The sequence below is a fragment of the Triticum urartu genome, chromosome 4A, assembly GCF_056163025.1.
Source record: "Triticum urartu cultivar PI428250 chromosome 4A, HENAU_Tu73, whole genome shotgun sequence".
NCBI classification, from domain to species: domain Eukaryota; kingdom Viridiplantae; phylum Streptophyta; class Magnoliopsida; order Poales; family Poaceae; genus Triticum; species Triticum urartu.
The window spans coordinates 307,274,704-307,293,132 of NC_141876.1; the positions used below are offsets into that span (position 1 = coordinate 307,274,704).

General features: G+C 46.3%; 1 protein-coding gene across 1 annotated transcript in view; it reads right to left on the minus strand.

The window, feature by feature from the left end:
- Positions 1–17,353: 17,353 nt before the first annotated feature.
- LOC147975675 (uncharacterized) overlaps positions 17,354–18,429 on the minus strand; it is a 28,589-nt gene continuing 27,513 nt past the window's right edge. Inside the window, exons 2-3 of the mRNA XM_087520528.1 lie at positions 17,559–17,675; positions 17,354–17,389 (exon numbers count right to left, since the gene is read on the minus strand). Coding sequence (XP_087376654.1) covers positions 17,354–17,389; positions 17,559–17,675 — 153 coding nt within the window. The remainder of the gene's footprint in view (positions 17,390–17,558; positions 17,676–18,429) is intronic.

Here is an 18,429-nt window from a genome sequence, read left to right on the forward strand (position 1 = left end):
TTCGGGGAATGGTGGATGAAGGTTTCCGTGTCCTCCTCCACTTGCCTGTCAGCAACAGCAAAACAAGAGATTAGTCAGCAAGGGTAATCAAGTAAATCAGAGCCATTTACGAAAGGAAAAGTCCTTCTTACTCCTCTTCAATGAGCATGGAGATCAAGTTGAAGTCCATGGGCGGCGAGGGCTCCCTTCATCTCTTGGGAGGTGGAAGGGCAGCACTCCTGACAACTTTGGCACCCGGCGTGACACTGGGGGCTCCAGAGGAGGCGAGCTCTGTGAAGAACTCAAGCTAGAGCAGGGGCTGGAATCTGAAGGAAATATGCCCTAGAGGCAATAACAGAGTTGTTATTTATATTTCCTTATATCATGATAAATGTTTATTATTCATGCTAGAATTGTATTAACCGGAAACTTAGTAGATATGTGAATACACAGACAAACAAAGTATCCCTAGTGTGCCTCTACTTGACTAGCTCATTAATCAAAGATGGTTAAGTTTCCTGACCATAGACATGTGTTGTCATTTGATGAATGGAATCACATCATTAGAGAATGATATGATGGACAAGACCCATCCGTTAGCTTAGCATAATGATCGTTTAGTTTTATTGCTATTGCTTTCATCATGACTTATACATGTTCCTCTGACTATGAGATTATGCAACTCCCGAATACCGGAGGAACACCTTGTGTGTATCAAACATCACAACATAACTGGGTGACTATAAATATGCTCAACAGGTGTCTCCGATGGTGTTTGTTGAGTTGGCATAGATTGAGATTAGGATTTGTCACTCCGTGTATCGGAGAGGTATCTGTAGGCCCTCTCAGTAATGCACATCACTATGAGCCTTGCAAGCAATGTAACTAATGAATTAGTTACGGGATGATGCATTACGGAACGAGTAAGGAGACTTGCCGGTAACGTGATTGAACTAGGTATGATGATACCGACGATCGAATCTCGGGGAAGTAACATACCGATGACAAAGGGAATTATGTATGTTATTATGCTATTTGACCGATAAAGATCTTCGTAGAATATGTAGGAGCCAATATGAGCATCCAGGTTTCCCTATTGGTTATTGACCGAAGGTGTGTCTCAGTCATGTCTACATAGTTCTCGAACCCATAGGGTCCGCACGCTTAACGTTCGATGACGATTTGTATTATGAGTTTTGTGTTTTTGCTGATCGAAGTTTGTTTGGAGTCCCGGATGAGATCATGGACATGACGAGGAGTCCCGAGATGGTCGAGAGGTAAATATTCATATATTGGAAGGTTACATTTAGACACCGGAATGGTTTCGGGAAGTTTCAGATAATTTTTGGAGTACTAGTGGTTACCGGACCCCCCCCCCCGAAAGGTAATGGGCCAACATGTGCCTTAGTGCAGGAGAGTGGGCCGAACATAGGAGGTGGCGCGTGCCCCCCTTGCCAATCTGAATTGGACAAGGGGTCGGGGTGGTGCCCCCCCTTTCCCTCTCTTACTCCTTCTCTCTTTCCCCCTTCGCTACTCCGGAAAATGAAAAAAAGAGGACAGGGGAATCCTACTAGGACATGGAGTCCTAGTAGGACTCCCCACACTTGGCGCACCCCAAGGGGGCCGGCACCCTCCTCCCCTCCTTTATATACGGGGGCAGGGGCACCCCAAAGCACATCAATTGTTCCTCAGCCGTGTGCGGTGCCCCCCTCCACAGTTTACCACCTCGGTCATATTGTCATAGTGCTTAGGCAAAGCCCTGCGCGGATCACATCATCAACATCATCACCACGGCGCCGTGCTGATGGAACTCTCCCTAGTCCTCAACTGGATCAAGAACTCGAGGGACATCGTCGTGGTGAATGTGTGCTGAACACAGATCTGTCGTACATTCGGTGCTAGGATCGGCTGGATTGTGAGGACGTTCTACTACATCAACCGCGTTACTAAACGCTTCCGCTTTCGGGCTACGAGGGTACATGGACACTCTCTCCCCTTTCGTTGCTATGCATCTCCTAGATAGATCTTGCGTTATCATAGGAAATTATTTGAAATTCTGTGTTCCCCAACAGTGGCATCCGAGCCAGGTCTATGCGTAGATGTTATGTGCACGAGTAGAACACAAAGAGTTGTGGGCAATAATAGTCATACTGCTTACCACCAACGTCTTACTTTGATTCGGCAGTATTGTTGGATGAAGCGGCCCAGACCGACATTACATGACCGCATTCATGAGACTGGTTCTACTGACGTGCTTCGCACACAGGTGGCTGGCGGGTGTCTGTTTCTCTAACTTTAGTTGAATCGAGTTTGACTACTGCCGGTCCTTGTTGACGGTTAAAACAGCACACTTGACGAAAAATCATTGTGGTTTCGATGCGTAGGTAAGAACGGTTCTTGCTAGAAGCCCGTAGCAGCCACGTAAAACATGCAACAACAAAGTAGAGGACGTCTAACTTGTTTTTGCAGGGCATGTTGTGATGTGATATGGTCAAGACGTGATGAGATATAAATTGTTGTATGAGATGATCATGTTTTGTACAAGTTATCGGCAACTGGCAGGAGCCTTATGGTTGTCGCTTTATAGTATGAAATGCAATCGCCATGTAATTGCTTTACTTTATCACTAAGCGATAGCTATAGTCGTGGAAGCAATAGTTGGTGAGACGACAACGATGCTACGATGAAGATCAAGGTGTCAAGCCGGTGACGATGGAGATCATGACGGTGCTTTGGAGATGGAGATCAAAGGCACAGGATGATGATGGCCATATCATGTCACATATTTTGATTGCATGTGATGTTTACCCTTTATGCATCTTATTTTGCTTAGTACGGCAGTATCATTATAAGATGATCCCTCACTAAATTTTAAGGTACAAGTGTTCTCCTTGAGTATGCACTGTTGCTACAGTTCGTCGTGCCGAGACATCACATGATGATCGGGTGTGATAAGCTCTACGTTCACATACAACGGGTGCAAGCCAGTTTTGCACGTGCAGAATACTCGGGTTAAACTTGACGAGCCTAGCATATGCAGATATGGCCTCGGAACACTGAGACCGGAAGGTCGAACTTGAATCATATAGTAGATATGATCAACATAGTGATGTTCACCATTGAAAACTACTCCATCTCATGTGATGATCGGACATGGTTTAGTTAATATGGATCACGTGATGATTTAGATGACTAGAGGGATGTCTATCTAAGTGAAAGTTCTTAAGTAATATGATTAATTGAACTTTAATTTATCATGAACTTAGCACCTGATAGTATTTGCATGTCTATGTTGTTGTAGATCAATGGCCCGTGCTACCATTCCATTGAATTTTAATGCGTTCCTAAAGAAAGCTAAGTTGAAAGATGATGGCAGAAACTACACGGACTGGGTCCATAACTTTAGGATTATTCCCAGTGTTGCACAAAAGAATTATGTCCTGGAAGCACCGCTAGGTGCAAGACCTACTACAGGAGCAACTCCAGACGTTGTGAACGTCTGGTAGAGCAAAGCTGATGACTACTCGATAGTTCAGTGTGCTATGCTTTACGGCTTAGAATCGGGACTTCAAAGACGTTTTGAACGTCATGGAGCATATGAAATGTTCTAGGAGTTGAAGTTAACATTTCAAGAAAATGCCCGAATTTAGAGATATGAAGTCACCAATAAGTTCTATAGCTACAAAATGGAGGAGAATAGTTTTGTCAGTGAACATATACCCAGAATGTATGGGTACCACAACCACTTGACTCAACTAGGAGTTAATCTTCCTGATGATAGTGTCATTGACAAAGTTCTTCAATTACTGCCACCAAGCTACAAAAGCTTTGTGATGATCTATAATATACAAGGGATGGATAATACAATTCCCGAGCTCTTCGTAATGCTAAAGTCTATGGAGGTAGAAATCAAGAAGGAGCATCAAGTGTCGATGGTTAACAAGACCACTAGTTTCAAGAAAAAGGGCAAAGGAAAGAAGGGGAACTTCAAGAAGAACAGCAAGCAAGTTGCTGCTCAAGTGAAGAAACCCAAGTCTGGACCTAAGCCTGAGACTAAGTGCTTCTATTTCAAAGGGACTGGTCACTGGAAGCGGAGCTTCCCCAAGTATTTGGCAGATAAGAAGGATAACAAAGTGAAAGGTATATTTGATATACATGTTATTGATGTGTACCTTACTAATGCTCATAGTAGCGCCTGTGTATTTGATACTAGTTCTATTGCTCATATTTGCAACTTGAAACAGGGGCTACGGATTAAACGAAGATTGGCTAAGGACGAGGTGATGATGCGCGTGGGAAATGGTTCCAAAGTCGATATGATCGCCGTTGGCACGCTACCTCTACATCTACCGTCAGGATTAGTTGTAGACCTAAATAATTGTTATTTGGTGCCAGCGTTAAGCATGAACATTATATCTGAATCTTGTTTGATGCGAGACAGTTATTCATTTAAATCAGAGAATAATGATTGTTCTATTTATATGAATAATATCTTTTATGGTCATGCACCCTTCATCAGTGGTCTATTTTTGTTGGATCTTGATTGTAGTGATACACATATTCATAATATTAAAGCTAAAAGATGCAAGGTTAATAATGATAGTGCAACTTATTTGTGGCACTGCCGTTTAGGTCATATTGGTGTAAAGCGCATGAAGAAACTCCATGCTGATGGAATTTTGGAATCACTTGATAATGAATCACTTGATGCTTGCGAACCATGCCTCATGGGCAGGATAACTAAGACTCCGTTCTCCGGAACAATGGAGCGAGCAGCTAACTTATTGGAAATAATACATACTGATGTATGCGGTCCAATGAGTGTTGAGGCTCGCGACGGGTATCATTATTCTGACCTTTACAGATGATTTGAGCAGATATGGGTATATCTACTTAATGAAACATAAGTCTAAAACATTTGAAAAGTTCAAAGAGTGTCAGAGTGAAGTGGAAAATCATCGTAACAAGAAAATAAAGTTTCTACGATCTGATCGTGGAGGTGAATATTTGAGTTATGAGTTTGGTCTTCATTTGAAACAATCTGGAATAGTTTCGCAACTCACGCCACCTGGAACACCACAGCGTAATGGTGTGTCTAGATGTCGTAACCATACTTTATTAGATATGGTGCGATCTATGATGTCTCTTACTGATTTACCGCTATTGATTTGGGGTTATGCTTTAGAGACGGCTGCATTCACGTTAAATAGGGCACCATCTAAATCCATTGACATGACACCATATGAACTGTGGTTTGGCAAGAAACCTAAGCTGTCATCTCTTAAAGTTTGGGGCTATGATGCTTATGTGAAAAAACTTCAACCTGATAAGCTCGAACCCATATCGAAGAAATGTATCTTCATAAGATACCCAAAGTAGACTATTTGGTACACCTTCTATCACAGATCCGAAGGCAAAATATTCGTTGCTAAGAATGGATACTTTCTAGAGAAGGAATTTCTCTCGAAAGAAGTGAGTGGGAGGAAAGTAGAACCTGATGAGGTAATTGTACCTTCGCCCTTATTGGAAAGCAGTTCATCATAGAAATTAGTTCCTGTGATTCCTACACCAATCTTCGAGGAAGCTAATGATGATGATTGTCAGATTTCAGGTTCCGGCAGACCCTTGAGGTTCGAACACTGGGGTGCACGTGGAGATTTCGCCTCCTACCTACCTGCACCCCTCGGCCTCGCTAAGATCTAAGTTATGGAAAGAACAACACAAGAGACACAGGGTTTATACTAGTTCGGGCCACCGTTGTGGTGTAATACCCTACTCCAGTGTGTGGTGTGGTGGATTGCCTCTTGGGCTGATGATGAGGAACAACACAAGGAAGAACAGCCTCGCGAGGGTCTGTTCTTGGCTGGGGCGATGAACTGCTGGGAGGAGTTCAGTCACCCTCCTCTCTCTCTCTCTCTCTTCTATCGTTGGTCTCGATCCCCCTAAAACTCTCTCTCTTTCTCCCCGCAATTGCCCTGTGGGTGGCTGGTCCTATTTATAGAGGCCCTGGTCCTCTTCCCAAATATCGAGCGGGAAGGGAGCCAACAATGGCGGGCTAATTTGAAGGGGGACAGCTACTACTAGCTATCCTAACAAAAGTAGTCTTCGCCTGCACAAAGCTCTGGTGGTGACGCTGTCTTCGGCTCCACAATGACCTCCGTCTTGCAGTCCTCCTGGTCTTGGTGTTGTTGCACCGAAATGGCAACCTTTTCCTGATGCCTTGGTACTCCGCGGCTGCGCTTGCTCCCTTTGCACCAAAGAGGAAAGGAGGACACTGCGCGGGCTGGCACCCGCCTGAAGCCTTTGGTCGTCATGGCTTGCGTCACGGGCACCTCGTGAGGTACCCCGCCTTGATCTCTCCGCCTCCTCGCGAGCTAGCCTGATGAGGCCGTGCCTGAGGAAGCTCCGCGTCGTCCGCCCCACGAGGCTTGGCCCCTCGCGAGGGTCTTGGGTCTGTGTTGATGAAGATGGGCCGTGCTGGGCCCCTTTTGAGCCACGCCGCAGGCCGCAGGCAGGCAAGTCTGGGGACCCCCGTTCCCAGAACACCGACAATGATCATGAAACTTCTGATCAAATTACTACCAAACCTCGTAGGACAACCAGAGTACGATCCGCACCAGATTGGTACAGTAATCCTGTTCTGGAGGTCATGTAACTTGACCATGACAAACCTACGAACTATGAGGAAGCGATGATGAGCCTAGATTCCGCGAAATGGCTTGATGCCATGAAATCCAAGATGGGATCCATGTATGTGAACAAAGTGTGGACTTTGGTTGACTTGCCCGATGATTGGCAAGCCATAGAGAATAAATGGATCTTCAAGAAGAAGACTGACGCTGATGGTAATATTACTGTCTACAAAGCTCGACTTCTTGGGAAAGGTTTTTAAAAAGTTCAAGGAGTTGACTATGATGAGACCTTCTCACCCGTAGCGATGCTTAAGTCTGTCCGAATCATGTTAGCAATTGCCGCATTTTATGATTATGAAATTTGGCAAATGGATGTCAAAACTGCATTCCTTAATGGATATCTTAAAGAAGAGTTTTATATGATGTAACCAGAAGGTTTTGTCGATCCTAAAGGTGCTAACAAAGTTTGCAAGCTCCAGTGATCCATTTATGGACAGGTGCAAGCCTCTCGGAGTTGGAATATACGCTTTGATAGTGTGATCAAAGCATATGGTTTTATACAGACTTTTGGAGAAGCCTGTATTTACAAGAAAGTGAGTGGGAGCTCTATAGCGTTTCTAATAATATATGTGGATGACATATTGTTTATTGGAAATAATATAGAATTTCTGGATAGCATAAAAGGATACTTGACTAAGAATTTTTCAATGAAAGACATCGGTGAAGCTGCTTATATATTGAGCATCAAGATCTATAGAGATAGATCAAGACGCTTAATTGGACTTTCACAAAGCACATACCTTGATAAATTTTGAAAAATTTCAAAATGGATCAGTCAAAGAAAGGGTTCTTGCCTGTGTTACAAGGTGTGAAGTTGAGTCAGACTCAATGCCCGACCACTGCAGAAGATAGAGAGAAAATGAAAGTCATTCCCTATGCCTCAGCCATAGGCTCTATCATGTATGCAATGCTGCGTACCAGACCTGATGTGTGCCTTGCTATAAGTTTAGCAGGGAGGTAACAAAGTAATCCAGGAGTGGATCACTAGAGAGCAGTCAAAAACATCCTGAAATACCTGAAAAGGACTAAGGATATGTTTCTCGTTTATGGAGGTGCCAAAGAGCTCGTCGTAATTGGTTATGTCAATGCAAGCTTTGACACTGATCTAGATGGCTCTAATACACAAACCGGAGATGTATTTATATTGAATGGTGGAGCTATCAGTTAGTGCAGTTCCAAGCAGAGTGTCGTGGCGGGATCTACTTGTGAAGCGGAGTACATAGCTGCTTCGGAAGCAGCAAATGAAGGACTCTGTATGAAGGAGTTCATATCCGATCTAGGTGTAATAGCTAGTGCATCGGGTCCAATGAAAATCTTTTGTGACAATACTAGAGCAACTTCCTTGGCGAAGGAATCCATATTTCACAAGAGAACCAAACACATCAAGAGACGCTTCAATTCCATCCGTGATCAAGTCAAGGAGGGAGACATAGAGGTTTGCAAGATACATATGGATCTAAATGTTGCAGACATGTTGACAAAGCCTCTCTCACGAGCAAAACATGATTAGCACCAAGACTCCATGGGTGTTAGAATCATTACTATGTAATCTAGATTATTGACTCTAGTGCAAGTGGGAGACTGAAGGAAATATGCCCTAGAGGCAATAATGAAGTTTTTATTTATATTTCCTTATATCATGATAAATGTTTATTATTCATGCTAGAATTGTATTAACCGGAAACTTAGTACATATGTGAATACATAGACAAATAGAGTATCCCTAGTGTGGCTCTACTTGACTAGCTCGTTAATAAAAGATGGTTAAGTTTCCTGACCATAGACATGTGTTGTCATTTGATAAACGAGATGACATCATTAGAGAATGATGTGATGGACAAGACCCATCCATTAGCTTAGCATAATGATTGTTTAGTTTTATTGCTATTGCTTTCGTCATGACTTATACATGTTCCTCTAACTATCAGATTATGCTACTCCCGAATACCGAAGGAACACCTTTTGTGCTATCAAACGTCACAATGTAACGGGGTGATTATAAAGATGCTCTATAGGTGTCTCCGATGGTGTTTGTTGAGGTGGCATAGATTGAGATTAGGATTTTTCACTCAAGGTATCGGAGAGCTATCTCTGGGCCCTCTCGGTAATGCACATCACTATGAGCCTTGCAAGCTATGTAACTAACGAGTTAGTTATGGGATGATGCATTACGGAACGAGTAAAGAGACTTGTCGATAACGAGATTGAACTAGGTATGATGATACCGACGATTGAATCTTGGGCAAGTAACATACCAATGACAAAGGGAATAATGTATGTTGTTATGCGGCTTGACCGATAAAGATATTCGTAGAATATGTAGGGGCCAATATGAGCATCCAAGTTCTGCTATTGGTTATTGACCAGAGATGTGTCTCGGTCATGTCTACATAGTTCTCGAACCCGTAGGGTCTGCACGCTTAACGTTCGATGACGATTTGTATTATGAGTTATGTGTTTTTGATGACCGAAGTTTGTTTGGAGTCCCGGATGAGATCACGGACATGACGAGGAGTCTCGAAATGGTCGAGAGGTAAAGATTCATATATTGGAAGGTTACATTCGGATACTAGAATTGTTTCGGGAAGTTTTAGATAAGTTTCGGAGGTCTAGGGGTTATCGGACCCCCCACCCCCCGGGAAGGCAATGGGCCAACATGGGCCTTAGTGGAGGAGAGAGGGCGGGCCATAGGAGGTGGCGCGTGCCCCCCTTGCCAATCGGAATTGGACAAGGGGTGGGGGCGGCGCCCCCCTTTCCCTCTCCAAATCCTTCTCTCTTTCCCCCTTTGCTACTCTGGAAAAGGAAAAAAAAGAGGAGAGGAGAATCCTACTAGGACATGGAGTCCTAGTAGGACTCCCCACACTTGGCGCGCCCCAAGGGGGCCGTACCCCTCCTCCCCTTATTTATATACGGGGGCATAGGGGCACCCCAAAGCACATCAATTGTTCCTCAAACGTGTGCGGTGCCCCCCTCCACAGTTTACCACCTCGGTCATATTGTCGTGGTGCTTAGGAGAAGCCCTGCGCGCCGTGACCATGTCATCGTGCTGGCGGAACTCTACCTCGTCCTCAACTGGATCAAGAGCTCGAGGGATGTCATCGTGCTGAACGTGTGCTGAACATGGAGGTGCCATACATTCGGTGTTAGGATCGGTTGGATCATGAAGACGTTCGACTACATCAACCGCGTTACTAAATGCTTCCCTTTTGGTCTACGAGGGTACATGGACACACTCCCCCCTCTTGTTGCTATCAATCTCCTAGATAGATCTTGCGTGATCGTAGTAAAAAAATTGAAATACTGTGTCCCCAACAGAATCGACTTCCATGTCCGTCGATTGCTCAGTAGGGGAAGTCTTTATCCGAGCAAGGCGAGGGGATTGGCGGCACGTCACATCAACCTTGGTGGCCTTGGTAGTGGTATCCTTTACCCTCTTGGCGGCTGGCACTGGATTAGAGGTCGCCACCCCCCGGTTGGCAGCGTGCCTGCAGAGGCACTGGTCCAAAACCGACACAAGGGCTTGAGACCCAGCCGAAAGCCACTCTTCCTCGAGCTCCGCCACCGCGCCGACCTCCTCCTCCTGAAGCTTCATCGCCGCCGTGGCTAAGGCATCAAGCCCGGAAAGGTTGTCCCCGGCAGGCTCTTCCCCGGCAGCCCCTTCCGTGGCTTGCCCCTCACTGCCGCCGTGGGAAGAACTCTCATCCTTATCTGTCCCCTTGTCCTTCCCGGCCTTCATGGCCTTTGCCATCTCTACAAGACGAGCAGCCTGATCCTCCTCAACCCTCCTCAAAATATACGCCACCTCCATAGAGGAGGTGTGTTTGTACATCTCGGTATCGACCTTGGTGGCCTTCTCCACCAGGGTGCTCGACCACTGGAGCTCTTCATCAAGGGTGGGCAATCACCAATCACCTACCACCCCTTGAGCATTGCAGTCCGACATCCATTCCAGTATCTGATCCCAAGTTGAATTGACATTCAGAGGGATGACGGTTGCCGGGAGCTTGAACAGCTCAAAGCGGCCGAACAATTGATCACATAGCTAGGCGTGTCCTTAAACTGAAAAGTTGTTGGCCAATCCTGGGAGCACCCTCATCCTGCCTACGGCATTTCCATATAACCAAGCCGCCCTGTCTCTCTCCTACAGCGGCGAGATGCGACGGAGAAGAAAATCTGCCCCACATGCTCAATGCTAAGCCCAGCAGCCTTCAAACGAGTAATCCTGTTAATTGCCGGGCACAGCATGTCTTCAGTGAGTCCATGAGGGCTCCATTCCATGTCGCGCTCGACACATTCCGCCCGCGCCTCGCAGAAATCAGGGGCTTCCTTATCCTGAATCCAATACCAATCCCCTCTCCATTCATCCCACCTCTCGCGCAGCTTGATAGGGATGTAATCCCAAAGCCTCCTCGCGCACCCGCGGCATCCAGCTGATATTCCGAAAACGATGTCCCTTGTTCTCCACCCGTGGGACAAAGTAATGCCGGAACAGATCCACATTGGGGTTGACTCCGATGAAATTATCACACAAGTGTGCAAAAATGGCCATGGTCGCCATGGCATTCGGCGTGAAGTCAAGGAGGTGGAATTCATAGATGGCCATGATCGCCTCAAGGAATTTAGAGAAGGGAGGATAGAGGCTGCAGATAAAGTAAGCACCGAAGAACTGATATGAGTCTGGCGGATCTTCCTTCCCCTCCGCCAAAACATTGGGCACTCCATGTCCTTTCGGAATAGGTCTCCCCCACAAATACCCATACCTCGCTTGAAGAACCAGGCCGCTCAAGTTCGATGGAAGGAAGACGATGTCTTCCCTCCGTTTCTTGTTCAGCTCCGCTGCCCTCTTGCTCCCCTCGACTACCACTTCCTTCGTTGCATCCATCTGCTTTCCTTTCTTTGTGGAATTCTTCCCCATTTCCATGGAGGCGATGTGGATAGAGAAAGGGTTCGGTGGGAAGGGCGGTGGCGGATAGGAGAATGGGAGGGGGAACGTCACTTGGCTTCCGGAGGAAGATGAAGGAGGGGGCGAAGCAAGCAATAGGTGAGCCGTGCCACTCCGCTTTTCCCCTGTTTTTAAGGGGGGAGTGCGGAACGGAAGCGCGACACTTCAGAAAGTTACCATTTTACCTTAACTGCAACAGTCCCACGACCCCACGATGCACCGTAATTGCACGAAGTGGACGTTGCATTGACGAGTCGTAATGGCAAGCCGGCATGCGCAGCCCTCTCCTGCCACGTGTCCGTGCACGGTTTGGGGCCTAACCCAACGTGTCGTGCCAACATGTGTGGCTCAGGCCTGGGGGCTTATGTCGGGGAAAACAGACAGGGGTATATATTTTCCCCTAACTCATGCATGGACAAGCCAAGGCCACGCCAGAATACAAGTAAACCAAGACTTTCGAAGGACCAACATGCAGATCAAGAAGACCAAGATCAAGCCTGAGAAGCAAGATACCACTAGGAGAAAAGCCTCCCTTGCCGGGCAGGCGAGCTCAGCTAGGGCGGGATCACCCCTGGTAGAAAACGCCCAAGACATCCCAGCAGGGCCTGTCGGGACTCGCGGAGGCAAAACCACCGCTCCCACACTACTGTAGGATGCTGCTAACGCGACACTATGATCAGAGACCCTTCGAGAAACTATGTGCGATGCCATAATCGCAAATGGTGCTGTATGAAAACTGTCAAAAATGTTTAAAACGTTTGCGATGACGGATGCATCAAACACGGTTCAGGTTTTAGTTGCGTGTGCAATGAAGGACATACGGTTTAGTTCAATGAACTGTTTGCGATGAGGAGGAACAAAAGAAAGGGCAGCCAGATGGAGGCGTATGGGATACACAGCTTACGGTTCACTCGGATGAACTATTTGTTATTAGGCAACACAAAAGAAACGGCCAGCCAGATCAAAGGTGTGTGCGATATACGGCATGTCGTTCACTCAGATGAACTGTTTGTGTTGAGACATGAGAACAGAAACGGTTCAACTTAACAAGATGTGTGTGATACACGGCAAACAGGTATGTAATCAAAAATGTGTCTGAAGACCGATAAGAACACAGACGGTTGCTACTAATAAGACATGTGTGTTGTGAGCAAACGATTCTGGGATACAATTGTGAGTGATTGATGAAAACATCACCGATGGGTTCCATTGTTTAGTCCATGTGCGATGTGATTTTCGTTGTCCGCACATCATCTACGCTCTGTCAAGAGAGCGTCAACATATATACTTAAAAAGACAGCATTGCATAACCAAATTAAGCATACAATTACACAAGTGACTACACACGTAACATTTGCACACACCAAAGTAAGCAATTACATGCATACTAAAGTAGGAGAAATGAGGATCTAATCATCTACTTATTATTGTGACGACGCCTTCCATTGCTCTGCTTCCGGCTGGATCCCTGGCCGTTTTGGGGAAGGAGGGACTTCCTCATGTCAACGATCCACCCGTACATGTCGTAGCTCGTGTATGCCTCCTTGGCCACGTACACGACATGATTTTTTTTGAGTTTCTCCATCCAGGCCGAGTGCCAGGCACGCTTTTCCTTGTTGCATGAATCCATCATGTCTTTGTAGTAGGGGTCGATGATGGCCTTGGCGAGGTGAACTAGTGAGTCCTTCTCATGCTCCTTGCTACCCCGGATCTTGTATTAGCCCTAGATGTCGACAAGATTCTGGCAGGCGATCTCGAGCGCCTTTACATCGTTGGTGATGTCCGCCGTAGCGAACATGTAGTGGGGGCTGTTGACAAACCTGGCGAAACGCTCGCAAGACCTTGTGGCCAGGCAGTAGTGGTAGACGAGGACGTGGTGGCGCACACACATCTGGGCGACGGTGACCTTGGGACGAGACCCGGCACGAGCGCGGGTGTACTCGAGGTCGAAGCCAGCCACCTTGTACTTCTCCTCGGCAAGCAACAGCTCCATGATGTGGATGGAGTGCTCCGCCCAGACCGGGTCGTTGGTGTACACCACCGAGATGTCCATGAACCTTCTGTGGGTGTCCACCACGGCACGCATGGTGAACTGCTGCCCGACGTCGGCAGCCGCTCAGAGCGCCATTGTAGCCGCACAGGATACCCTCTAAGAATTTTTCGTGGTGGGTGTGCTTCTTGCAATGGTGGCGCGTGATCGAAAGGTTGAAGAGATACAAGGGTAGGTCAAATGGCCGCTGTAATAATAAATGGGGCCGGCCGACCTATAATCATCACGTCTTGTCACGGCGTTCATAGCGGAGGATTCAAGAATCCAGTGAATGCTTGACAACACCGCACCACAGGCGTGGACACTCGAGTGCGATAACTAATTCTGTGCTCTACAGTGCACACGGTGGAAGAAACCAACTGTGTGCAATAATGTCGAAAATCACAGTCGAGTTAGCTGTACAGATCGTGTGCTGTTAGATTGACAAGGTAAACTAATTCGGGAATGGTTAATAAAATCTAAGACCATTGCATATTAAGGTCAAAATAGTGCTAGCAATATACGAGTCTCATACGATGCCATTTCAACGATTGTACCACAAAATCTCGAAATGATACAAGGTTCAAATTCCAGAGTTATATGGCTCGAATTCGAAGATTACAAGGTTCAAACTGATATTAGAAATGAAATTCAGCTCATCAGCTGCAAATGCTCGCGCTGATGCGCTAAACATGGATATTAGAGAGGTTCAAACTAATATCACCGCTTCTAAGTTTGGCTTCGAAACCTCACAATTTTTGCAAACGGGTCAGCCACTGAGAAGTCATGTATGGGGTGGCCCGATGACTTCTGATTACTCTGTCATCTGAAGTTCCAAAATGAAATTCAGCATTTTTGGAGCCTACTCCATTTTGCCGTAGGCGCCGGCGCTGATCAACATACCATTCATTTTTGTGAAATAAATGTAAGGCAAACCTCATTTCCTTTGGCACCCCTGATCTGAGAACAAAGAACCTGGCGAATATAATCTCCGATATGGTCCCTCTGTAGGAGTTTAAAGTAATTTCTGAGAGATGCAGATCTAGGCATTCGACGTGATTGTTATATTGTGTCACATTATCCGCCACTAGGCCTAATCTTATCTGCAAAAGAAGAAAATGTGTTAGTGCCTACATGCAGTTTTGAACATTGCTACAGGCCTAGCTATTTGGTTTGCAGGATTTGTAAAATGCACTAACATGCCATCATCGATCTGACATGATTAACATGGGAATTTGATTACATTCTAGAAAATGTAGCCTTCTTCATAAGAGGTTGGAGTGGATGAAAAGTTCCCTAAGAAAACTAGTACAGATGAATCCAACAGAGAAATTCTTATTGATTGTAACCATATGGATCAAGCGACCAATATGGGGGGCATGTATGTACTGAAATCCTCCAAAAGAACCTTCAGAAATTGTAGTACATTGTCATTGTAAACTTGGAAAAGGGTGTCACAAATTGAACTCCCTTATGGTTAACATTTAACAGGAAAGGAACATCACCTCGATATATAGCTTCTCCAGGCACGGAAAGCATCTCAGGAAACTGACAACTTGCTCCAAGTCGGGCCCGATAGATTCTAGTGCCAAGACCTTCACTGTGTGCAGTTTCGGGGTCAAGCTTGTCGGAATCATTTTCTGAATCACAGACGAACAAACATCTTTAAAATTAGAAATAATGTTAATTTGTAGAAGGAGAGGCAGAAGGCGGCTGTTGTACCTGAACGGGTGTGGATGCAATAACAAGTTCGGAGTATTTGTCAGACGAGTATCCCACCACTGTCAATTTCGGCGTAGAAATGACATTGATTCTTGTTGGACCTTCTAGATCGGCTACAAGTAATCTCTCAAGTGCAGGTGTGTCCTGGATGACCACACCGTGGTCCACCTTTTGTGATGTCTTCCTTCCACACCAGCAATACACATAATTAGTCCGGAGAGTCATGGAGGTGATGTGGAAGGTACTCAACCCATTGATCGTCTGAAGACGAAGGTACTCGAGTGCAGTACAGCCACGGAGCAGGCACTCCATGTCACCCTTTGAGAGGTAGACGGCGACGAGCTCGAGGTGCTTCATTCCTGGTAGGATAAGAGCGGGTGCATCATTAAGGGGCGGGAAATGGAAGTTCCTGAACTTCGTGATGTGCAGCGTGGGCGCGAGGCGGAGTGTGGATGTTGGTAGCGACCGCATATGCCCATCATCAAAAGTGAGCTCCTCGAGCTGATCTAGGGCAGGGGATCGAAACCAGTCGTCAAGCTTGGCTTGGTACTTGCTGTTGGAACAGAACTTGCCCATTCTAAGGCCTTTGGTTGGGCCAAAGTGACTGCCGAGGATCTTGGAGAACGCATCCAAGCTTTTGCGATAGCCATAACAGAGCTCGTGGGTGTCAATGAGGTCAAGAGGGCTGGAGTTCCATAGGGGGCGCCACTGCGGAGAAAGGAGGTTTGTCCGCACCCCATATTTGATTTGGAGGACGGAGATGATGACTCTCAACATATCATCGCGGGGGGTTGCTGATTAAGTCTAGGCCCGCTGGAGTCACTTGTTGTTCTAGCTCACCCTGCCTCTGCTTGTTGGCAGCCCTGTTCTCCACCTCCGGAGTCTCCTTGTCAGCGGCACTTTTTGATAGAAATGGGAGTACAGGGAATATTTAGTTAAAATAGGGCAATAGAAAAGTGTATTGGTAACTAGAAGTTATTAGGTAGGAATATAGTAAGATAAGGGAATAGCAATTAGGTAGGAATTAGTACCGGAGGGGCCGAGGTGGGTGGCGGGCGGGGTGAGGGTTTTTGTGACGTGGGGATGGTGAGTGTTTTCTTTTTTCTTTTTTGAATTGGATGGTGAGGGTTTTCTGTCCCACAAAGAATTTTGGGGGCAACCGTTTGCTAGAGGGAACCGTATGTGATTGACGTACCAGGCAAATAAAAGTCATTCCACACGGTTCAAATTTTGGGAACCATGTGTGATTGACGTACTACCTCCATCCTGGTTTATTGGTCCCCCATTGTAATTTTGACCAAAATTTGGCAAAATAATTAACATACTCAGACATAGATAATAAGCGTACACGTAGATATGCATAGTTCAACCATAAGTAGTACATAGTTCAACAGTATTAAGCATACTCAAGCGTACATATATAGTTCCATCCATCCCACATCTCATCTCACAGGCCGACACGATCCTGAAGCTTCTCTAGGTACTCGGCGTACACGCCGTGCGCCACCCTGCGAGAGTACTTCTGCTTGAAGGAGCCAACGGCCCGTCCTCTTGCATGCGCCAGAACACTTAGATATGCGTCATGAAGCTTCTGGATGCAAAATGGGCATCCATAGCCGCCGTTCCAGGTCCTAATACGCCTGTTATGCATTCCTGCATAAAGCTCCCTCAGGATTTGCCTATTGTACCTCCTCTGGACATCTTCATCCTCGCTGTCGACATCGTCAGACAGCACCTGTACAAATAGTAAAACAAATTTGGCATCAAATCAATGATCACATTCCGTGAAGTAGGGTTAGGAATTTATGGCTATTTGTTTATACATATCCAGAGATTATGGTTTGATTTTTAAGCTCAGTCGTCTATGTACAGACCAATCTTGAAGAAAATAATGGCACAAACATAGGTAGGTCATTCAAAATCACTTGTCAAGTCCTGGCTAGGAATTATTAGCACGAACACTAACCCTATTCGGATTACTAGCAGAAATCATTTGCACAGATCAAACAACTTATCACTTATCACCTGTACCATTCAAACAATCAATACACTACACTGATCTAACGAAACATACTCAGATTTCTTGGATTGGGAGAACATAACCATAGGATTTCTATTCCAAAAAGGGGGAGGCAGGAGTAACAAGAGAAACCCTATGATCTATTTGACACATAAATGGGTATAGATGACTAACCAGCTGTCCATCATCGTCGGAGTCATCACCGGAGTGGTCGTCGGAGTCGTCGCCGGAGTGGTCATCGGAGTCCTCGCCGGAGTGGTCGTCGGAGTCGGTGTGGAACTCCGCCTCTGGCTATGGAAGCTCAACACCGTCGACGACGTTAGGGTGCAGAGAAAACTCGCCGGCGGTGACGGCAACCTCTGTCTCCATCTCCATGCTGTGCTCTGGTGCTTTAGCAGCCCCGGTGTCGCCACTCCCTTCGATGGGGCGCTTCAGCGACATCCTCATGCACTGACGGCTATCAGGACTGAGAGCGGCGTCGAGGTTGCAAGCGGAGAGAGAGGATTGTGTGTGCGTAGTGAGGATGGGGGGTGCGGCCGCTCGGGCGCACCATTAATATGGAGTAGTGGGAGTTGTGGAGAGAGGCGGGCGGCGGTCAAACCCATGGCTCGCCTCCCGGTGAGCCTGCACACCGAATTGCTGGCATGCCTACCAAAGTTTCACACAGCTACTCGCACGCCTCCTGATGACACTGCGCAACGAGCACGCCTCCGTCGACTCACGCCTGCACGCACGCCACACGGGTCGCACGGCGGGACATATATTGTTTTTCTATTTGGATGATTAATGTTGCCGCTTTATTGCTTAACTGAAGCATGGCATGTATCCATTGTTGGTCTAATGCTCACGGCTCGAATAAATAATCCGTTTCGGATATTGGATCCCAATTATTAATAATCTCACGTCTGTAATTAGATAAAGATTACATCAAAACTGGTCTCAAATTTGACAAATAAAAAGTACAATGCCACTTTGTATTGGTGTCCATATGACAACACGATAAGTTTCATGAACTTCGAATAAGTTTTGGATGTACTAGAATTTC